Here is a 9,412-nt window from a genome sequence, read left to right as displayed (position 1 = left end):
CCTGGTCCATTTTGATAGTATTATTAATCAACGATTTTGTGTATGTATACAAAAAAATAACTATGTACATTCATAAATATTTAGGACGGAATTATATGTACTTTTATGCATGTTTGATGATAGGGACATTGTATATTTAGGTATTTTTATACTTAGTAATTATTATATTATAATTTTATTAAAGAAAGAATACCTGTGTGTACAATAAACAACTCCGTGACCTTAACCCGATTCATGACATTCTTGCATTGTAATAATATCAATACAGAAAGTTAGTTATAAACCAAATATGAAGGGGATAAATTTATATATTTTAATACATAGACCAACGGAAAGTTGGTTAAAGTCAACCATTGAGTCCTTGAAAAAACGAGGACTATTGAAAGACTGATTATGACTCGGTTTTAAAAATAGATATATGGTGCAGAGGTAGTAAGTTAGCCGTTTTGGTTGAATACCATGGATCAGCATAGGAGAGAGGCAATAATGCCCTCGACATTCCATTCGAATCTACAACATATTATGTACTTGATTAAATATATATCTTCATAATCACACTTATTCCACACACTCTCCTCATAGATTTGTTTTCTCCGACGGAAACTATTCAACTAATTTTCTTTTGGTTTACATACAATATATTTTTTACACAAAGTGTGTGTATTTATATATATTTAAGGTTAGGGTCAATACATGCATACAACAGACGGAGTCCTCTTCCCCCACATCCTCAACGTATTTCGCAGGTAATAAAGGGATTCCTAAAATCTGCGTAAGAATGGGTCAATATCCTTATTATGATGAAGAGGGGAAAGAAGAAAAAGCGTACTTTTCTTCTGACGCATTATTTTTTTTCTTTTTCTCCCGGGTCCTGCGGCTTCCTTCCTCGATTTCAGGTCTTCGTCACAGTCACCTTAATATATAAAAAAATTATTTTAGGTAAATTCGTATTTAGCAGTATCTTTACGGGGGTTACATTTTTTTTTTTTCTTCGATAGGTCTGTTGAGAAGTTGAAAGTACCTATAAAAATCAAAGACACTTACTTGATTCATCATCATTCTCAATCTTCTCTTGTCTTGGACAACAACCAATTTGTAGAAATGAAAACTCTGGTAGGTGCTTACAGCTTTCCTTTGATCTTCACATTATTTCTTAAATCATTATTCCAATCCATGATCATTATTTAATATTTATTCTATGATTGAATAGGTACTTATATTGGCTTTTGCCCTCATCACATCCTCATTAGGAAAATCCATCAAGGATGAGGAGAAAAAGGTAGCTAAATCCGAGGAAAAAGAAGAAAAACACGAAAAATCGGAAGCCAAGGCTGAGGGTGAAGAAGATACACGAAAAGAAAGAGATTTGTCAACATATGGAAGCCCAGGAGGACAAGGAAGCCCTATTGGATCTACAGTATCCGATCTTATTTCCTCATCTTCCTCAGGGGGAAGATTTAGAGGAATTGGAGGAAGCTCTTCCTCTGGCTTCGTTTCTGGAGGTTCATCTGGCATCGTTTCTGGAGGTTCTTCTGGCATCGCTTCTGTTGGCTCCTCTGGAATAATCTCCGGTGGCTCCTCTGGATTTAGCTCTGGTGGATTTTCAAATGGCATTTCTTCCGGAATTATCTCTGGTGGATCATCATCTGGTGTATCGTCTGGAATTATCTCTGGTGGATCATCATCTGGTGTATCTTCTGGAATTATTTCTGGTGGATCTTCATCATCAATTTCTTCTGGTATTGTATCTGGTATTTCTAATGTCGGCATTTCTTCAGCACCAGCTGCACAATCTTGCCGTACAGTTAACGAACAAGTTTGCTCAACTGTAAATGAACAGCAGTGTTCCACTGTCAACAAACAACAATGTTCCACTGTCAACGAACAATCTTGCTCCACAGTTAATGAACGCCAATGTTCCACTGTCAATGAGCGCCAATGCAGTACAGTGAATGATCAACAATGTAGCACCACATCCGAGCAGCAATGTAACACTGTCACCGATACTGTCAATGAAGAACAATGCTCTACTGTCAATGAACAACAATGTACCACTGTCAACGAACAAAAATGTTCCACTGTCAATGAACAGGAATGTAACACTGTTACCGATACCGTCAATGAACAACAATGTTCCACTGTCAATGAACAGGAGTGTAACACTGTTACCGATACCGTCAATGAACAACAATGTTCCACTGTCAATGAACAGGAGTGTAACACCGTTACTGATACTGTCAGTGAACAACAATGCTCAACTGTCACTGAACAGGAGTGTAACACCGTTACCGATACTGTCAGTGAACAACAATGCTCTACTGTGAACGAACAAGTATGCAATACAGTCACTGACACCGTCAATGAACAGCAATGCTCTACTGTTAACGAACAAGTATGCAATACAGTCACTGATACTGTTAATGAACAGCAATGCTCCACCGTCAACGAACAGCAATGTTCTACCATCAATGAGCAACAATGCTCAACTGTCAACGAAGAACAATGCACAACCGTCAACGAACAACAATGTAGAACTGTCACTGATACAGTCAACGAACAACAATGTACTACAGTCAATGAACAACAATGTACCACAGTCAATGAACAACAATGTAATACAGTCAACGAACAAGTGTGCAATACTGTCACCGACACTGTCAACGAACAACAATGCTCCACTGTTAATGAACAGCAATGTGAAACTATCACTGATACTGTCAATGAGCAACAATGTAATACAGTTCAAGAACAAAAGTGCGAGACTCAATACATGGTCAAATATGAACAACAATGTTCTACAGTCAATGAACAACAATGCACCACTGTCAATGAACAACAATGTAGCACTGTCAATGAGCAACAATGTACCACAGTCAATGAACAACAATGCTCTACCGTCAATGAACAAGTTTGTGAGGAAGTTTGTGATAATCAATCCAGCTACGGTGCACCAGCTGGTGGTGCATATGGAGCTCCATCATCATCTTATGGTGCTGGAGGTGGATGTCGCTCACAATGCAGATCTGTTCCTCGTCAACAATGCTCCAATGTTCCCCGTCAACAATGTTCCAATGTTCCTCGTCAACAGTGTTCCAATGTTCCTCGTCAATCCTGTTCCAATGCTCCTCGTCAATCCTGTCAAAATGTTCCCCGCCGTGTTGAAGAGCAAGTTTGCAACACCATTCCTCGTCAAGTCTGTAACAATGTTCCAAGACAAGTTCAACGTCAAGAATGCAGAAACGTTCCTCGTCAATCCTGCCAAAACGTACCCCGCCAAGTTTCAAGACAAGAATGTAACAATGTCCCAAGACAAGAATGTAACAACGTCCCAAGACAACAATGTAGCAACATTCCTCGTCAACAGTGCTCAAACGTACCCCGTCAAGTTCAAAGACAAGAATGTAGTTCCGTTCCCCGCCAATCCTGCCAAAATGTACCTAGACAACAATGTCAAACTGTTCCAAGACAAAACTGCCAAAATGTTCCTAGAGAGCAATGCCAGAATGTCCCAAGACAAGTTCAAAGACAAGAATGTAACAATGTTCCCCGCCAACAATGCCAAAATGTTCCAAGGCAAGTCCAGAGACAAGAGTGCAATAATGTTCCCCGTCAACAATGTCAGAACATTCCTCGACAAGTCCAAAGACAAGAGTGCCGCAATGTCCCAAGACAAAACTGCCAAAACGTTCCTCGTCAAGTCCAAAGACAAGAGTGCCGCAATGTCCCAAGACAAAACTGCCAAAACGTTCCCCGTCAAGTCCAAAAACAAGAGTGCCGCAATGTCCCAAGACAAAACTGCCAAAACGTGCCCCGTCAAGTCCAAAGACAAGAGTGCCGCAATGTCCCAAGACAAAACTGCCAAAACGTTCCTCGTCAACAGTGCTCAAATGTTCCCAGACAGCAATGCCAAAACGTTCCAAGACAGGTTCAGCGTCAAGAATGCAGATCTGTTCCTCGTCAACAATGTAGAAACGTTCCAAGACAAGAGTGCTCCAATATCCCACGCGAACAATGCTCAAACGTTCCTCGTCAACAATGTAGAAGCGTTCCAAGACAACAGTGTTCCAATGTCCCAAGTCAACAATGTGCCTCAGTTCCACGTCAAGAATGTAGAAACGTTCCAAGACAAGTTTGCAGCTATGGAAAATAACTTTGAGAACCATTTTGCCCTGTCTTATTTTTTAAAGGCTGCAATTGTGCAAATAAGTCTATTTTCATAGTTTTCTGCTCAATATTATTTATTTTTTGATTATTTATTATTTGTTTCTATAATTCTTGAGCTCAAAATATGTGAAATACAAATATTTTTCATTTTTCGAAAAAAAAAAACATATCTTTTTATTCTCTTTTGGCATCATTTTCTTACAAATAAATTACTATTATTTGTGCGTATTTTATCTATAGACAAAAATTTGAAGGTCGATCAAACCTCAGACAGGGAGTGCCATTTTTTGCAAATCTTATATTTTTCTTTTTCTTTTTTCGTGTTATTTAGACGGTTATAAATATTCATAGTAATAATGTCTATCAGTGAAATGCTTTGTCCCAAAACGCTTTAGTTATTTATGGTTATGATGATGATAATCCCCTCCCTTAGGGTTACCCCTTAAATTAGGAATCCTATCCATCATTGAGAAGAGATACAAATTAAAGACGCACCTGTATACAATAAAATATTATAATCAAAATCTCCTTAATTCAAACAATGAGGAAGTAATAAGATATATTATTCTAAGGTCAAATGATACATATTATTCCATGGTAAATACATTCCTATACATCAGAAGCTGTAATATTTTGCAGGAATGCCATGGACTTGTGATGAAATGAATAATGATGGTGGGAATAAGGAGAAGGAAATATTTAATCAGGATCTGTTTTATATTCATTAATTATAATCTACAGTCATCGGAATTACCCAAGTCAATTATTTCATTTTGTTCCTTGAAAAAAGAAAACACTAAACGCCAATCAGGGGCGTTGGGAGAATTATATTTGATTGAGGGCACAGAATGTTAATATATATCGTATAAAGTCTTTGGAATTCTTTTGAAAAAATATCCAAAAATTTATTTTATTTTGAAATTTAGAAAAAAAATCAATAAGTATTCATAAAAAATAAAGTTTTTGCAAAATAAAATTTCAAAAACCCACAGGTATTCTTAAATTATTTTATTTTTTGGAAATATATTCAATAAATACATTTCAAATAATATATTTTTTTAAAAGAAATTTAAAATATTAAATTTCTGGGGAAAAATTAAAAATCCATAGCTAGTCATAGAGATTGAATTTTTTGAAAAAAATCGCAAATTTTTAATTGTTTGCTCTTTTGCATAATTTGCCCCAATCATCTTTTTTTTAAGGAAATATATATTTCATTAAAAAAATTTTTAATTGTTTCCTTTTTCAAGTAAAATTTGTTCATCCTCAAGAAAAATTCCTTAGTTGGGGGGTGAAGGTAAAAAGTCCTCCAGCCCACTCCCTGCAGGCACCTCTGCCAATTGAGTAGTCTCTTGGTGCTGAGTCTTAATTATTAATATATAATATAAATGTTCACACTTTAATGCAAAATATATTTAAATATAATTAAAGTTATTTGACAATATATACATTATTGGATCTCACTTATAAAAATATCCGTGACCCTCAAATACTCAGCGGTGTCTTAACATGGAAGCTATAACAATCAAATAAATAAGTATATTTTTTTTGTCATTAATCTTCTTGTAAAGGAGTCAAAGACTCTTTTCTATGCAATAGATGGTTCTATTAATAGAAAAAATAGTACTTATGACGTATGATATCCTTACAACACCAAATCAAGTTTTGCAAAATGGAAATGCAGTGTCTCACAAAATGTGAACGATATCTTCATGATCATTCATACATTTATTGTGGTCAAGCTGGTGACTACGGAGCAAGAGGGGGACACAACCTTGACTAAAAGCTTGTAGTTAAAGTTGTTGAAATGAAAACATTTTTTCTCCATTATTTATGTGTATAATACAAGTTTGAATTTTCTGAGTTCAAAAGTTTGTTTTTCAAATGGTTTGAAAATTATTTTTACAGAGGTAACATTCAAATAATTCACAAAACTCATTTCTTAAGACAAGACAAATAAGCATTACTTCTTCCATTTGAACTGATTTTATTGAACTAAAAAGCCAATGATTACATTTCCATGTTTGGAATCCATTTATTCAATGTAGCAACCCTTTGCCCCAATGACTTACTCCATAGTGTTCTTGAACCTGCTACAGCCCTCTTCACTAGGTCCTTCTCCATGTTGGTCACCTACTTTTAGAAGCAAGCGATCAAGGAGGCCTTTGTAGTGTGAGGACGACAGTTGGTCCTAGCCTCTAACACGCCCCAGAAAAAATAGTACTGAGGATTCAAGTTTGTTGAGTTAGGAGGGCAGGAATCTTTGTCAACAAAGTCGTGGGCTGTGTAAATCTTCGTCCACACATAGTCTTGTCGTACCTCCAGTTCCCTGGCAATCACCCTCATTGAGATACCAGGATCATCTTTGATCATCTACTCCAACTTGGCAATGCTGGGGCGGGGGGGGGGTTATTTCTGGAATTTATCCTGTCTTTCCAAGGGCTTGGTGGCCTTCGGAGTGTTGTCTATTGGACACCAGGATCTGTACAGTTCTGAAGTTGATTCCGAGTATATTAGCAATCTCACGATTGTTTGCTTTGCCACAGGTGTGTACCAATGCCATGATGACGGTGCACCTCTTTTCATGTTCATTGAATTCAATGGAACACAGTTTCTCGTATGTTCCTCCCATGGTGGCTTGCTTGATACTAACAGCTGATTTACAGATCCTTCTATTGGTATATTGACATGGATTTTATCTAATATTGTCTTTGAGTTATGTGCGTTTCCGTCAGATGAATATTTGAAGTCCATACCCTGCATGTAATGTACAAAATGGATCTTTATTAATTTTGTGTGAGTAAGGACTATACAAGGAATAGATAAGCCTACTCAATTACCACCTTATTAATTATAAAGCCTTGATTTAAATGAAATAATAATCATTTTCTTCATTGAAAACAAGGATAAAAGTCTTTACAGGTAAGAAGGTAGGTATTATTTATAATTACAACGCACCAAATTCAATTTAAACTTCCAAGAAAGGCAATTCAAGAATATGTCAGATAATGAAAAAATAATTACATTTTATTTAATTGATGTTCTGAAAAAGAACCTTGGAGCCGAAATCTACATTACTTTATATATTTATGTGTTGTGTACAAGTTGCAACTTGTATGGGGGAAATTGTAGAAGCTTCAACCAAATAATGGGATGAGGAATTTACAGTACATGGGACTAGTGTTGTATCAGTCCTTATTTACGATTGAAGACCGCAGTCCCGTACAGTTCAGTCATGCATATCCGTCCTAAAACATATAAAGTTCGTTCCTCAACTTTATTTCTTCTTTTTTTCTATCTGTTGTAGTACTGACAGTCCGGAAGATCGGTAGCAAGGACTAATAGGAATGGTCTTAAGACTGGACTAGACCGAATAAATAAGGACTGAGATAACACTACTTCGGATGAGTATAATGAAAAAAATGAAAATTCGAATTTGATTGGACAAATTACTTGCCTAATTTTTGACTATTTTAATAACAATTATTAAAATATAAGTATTATGCGGTACAATATAAAGTTCAAATGCCCATAGCAGGAGCGTTTGCAGGGGTTGGGCTGTAAATTAGGGAATTTGTGCTTTTTATTATATATTTTTTTTGCTCAGGATAAAAAAAATTAAGTCAAAAAAGGATGGAATTTTTTTTTTGGAAAAATTTCTTTGTTTTTTAGATAATATTTGGATTTCTTTTTAGTTTAATTTTGGTGAATAGCTATGGATTTTTAAAAAAAATCCCAAAAAAATTTAATATATTTAATTTAATTTTTATTGTCATCCTCAGTGATTTTACAACAATTTCATTCCGGTTTGATTATAATAAATGTGTACCACTAGATAAGATCAACCCTGTTTATAATTATGGATATATATATTATACAGGCTTGTAAAAACATGATTTTTGTATTTTTTGTTGTCGAAATCATTCCCAAAACTTTTGAAAGCTGTTAAATATTTTTTAATGTCTATATATCCCTTTTATTTTTTATTGTACCGATGTACAATTTTGTTCGTGTATATCTTTTCTGAATTATAATTTATTAAAAATTCGTTTTACATAACATTTTTAAATTTTTTAAATCTTAGAATTGTAAATTTAATACACAGCACAAATTGTAAATACAAAATGTAAAATATCATCTGGTATAGATAAATTGAATTGATAAGGGCTGATTGATATTTTTTTAATGTTAAAATTAATGACTTCTTTATAAGGCCAATATAGATAAAACGAAAATGATTTTCCTTGAATGTAACTCTGTATTTCTCATAAAATATACGGAAACTCGACTCTTTATCCATTCAGTAGTCTTACATTATGAAAAAAAAAAAAAAAGTTCCAGAGTCTCTTTTTCTAATTTTACAGAAAAAAATATTGTCTCTCTAAGTATTTTTATGGTTCTTGAAATGCACAAATCCTAGGAAACTTTTGTTGCGTATTGATTTTATATATTGTGTTTTTGTAAATTAAATAATCTATAATCTCCGAAATTGTCGATTTATCAATCCTCTTATGAAATTAAAAAACTATCTCTCGGTCCAATCCCTCTTCCACGTATTGAAATAGTTTTTGTTTTTTTAAATCACATATTTAGTATGCCAGAAATTATTTTTTATGAAGAGTTATGTATAGTAATTGATCTGAAGTTTAAATAATATTTTACTTTTTCAGATCAGAGTTCCTGAACCCAAAAGAAAGAGAAAAAATGACGCAATTATCTTTAATTCCTCAAAGTTGGTCAAATCAAAGGGCTTCATAGTAAATCTCAACTACATAAGTTCAATTTTACGTGGAGCTAAGTAGAATTATGCCGCATTGCCTTATGGCCCCTTCCCAATTACCTGTATCGTTTGCTGTTGAGCCTTTAGGTCGATTTAGAGGTGGAGTATTGTCCAACTATGAAATCATACTCCACAAAAACGATACGGCAAAAGGGAAGGGTCCATAGAGCAATGAGGCATAGTTTTAGTCTACCCGTTTCTTATCCGAAAATCGACCTATAATCAAATTTCTTTCTTATTGACATCTCCGGCACAAACCCCCTTCCAGGATTTTCAATAAAACGTTCCTACCAGCTCATTTTTTTAATTATCTTCCAAGATATCTGTCATAGTATTGTGGATGTTTTTTTCCAGAAGTTATTAATTACCCCATTGACTCTATATAGTTTGACAGTGCATTGACTCTTAATTTCTATAATTGAAATTTCGTCAACCATAGTTCCGTTCCTCCTTTGAGAAACTTTCATA

General features: G+C 34.7%; 1 protein-coding gene across 1 annotated transcript; it reads left to right on the top strand.

The window, feature by feature from the left end:
• The first annotated feature begins 1,013 nt into the window (after nucleotides 1–1,013).
• LOC121125240 (uncharacterized) lies at nucleotides 1,014–4,333 on the top strand. Its single transcript, XM_040720396.2, has 2 exons — nucleotides 1,014–1,113; nucleotides 1,211–4,333. Exons 1-2 carry the CDS (start codon nucleotides 1,102–1,104, stop codon nucleotides 4,148–4,150), a joined length of 2,952 nt encoding a protein of 983 aa, XP_040576330.1. The 5' UTR covers nucleotides 1,014–1,101; the 3' UTR covers nucleotides 4,151–4,333.
• Nucleotides 4,334–9,412: the final 5,079 nt, after the last annotated feature.

The sequence above is a fragment of the Lepeophtheirus salmonis genome, chromosome 1 (assembly GCF_016086655.4).
Source record: "Lepeophtheirus salmonis chromosome 1, UVic_Lsal_1.4, whole genome shotgun sequence".
In the NCBI taxonomy this organism is placed as follows: domain Eukaryota; kingdom Metazoa; phylum Arthropoda; class Copepoda; order Siphonostomatoida; family Caligidae; genus Lepeophtheirus; species Lepeophtheirus salmonis.
This window is presented reverse-complemented; position numbering and strand designations above follow the sequence as displayed.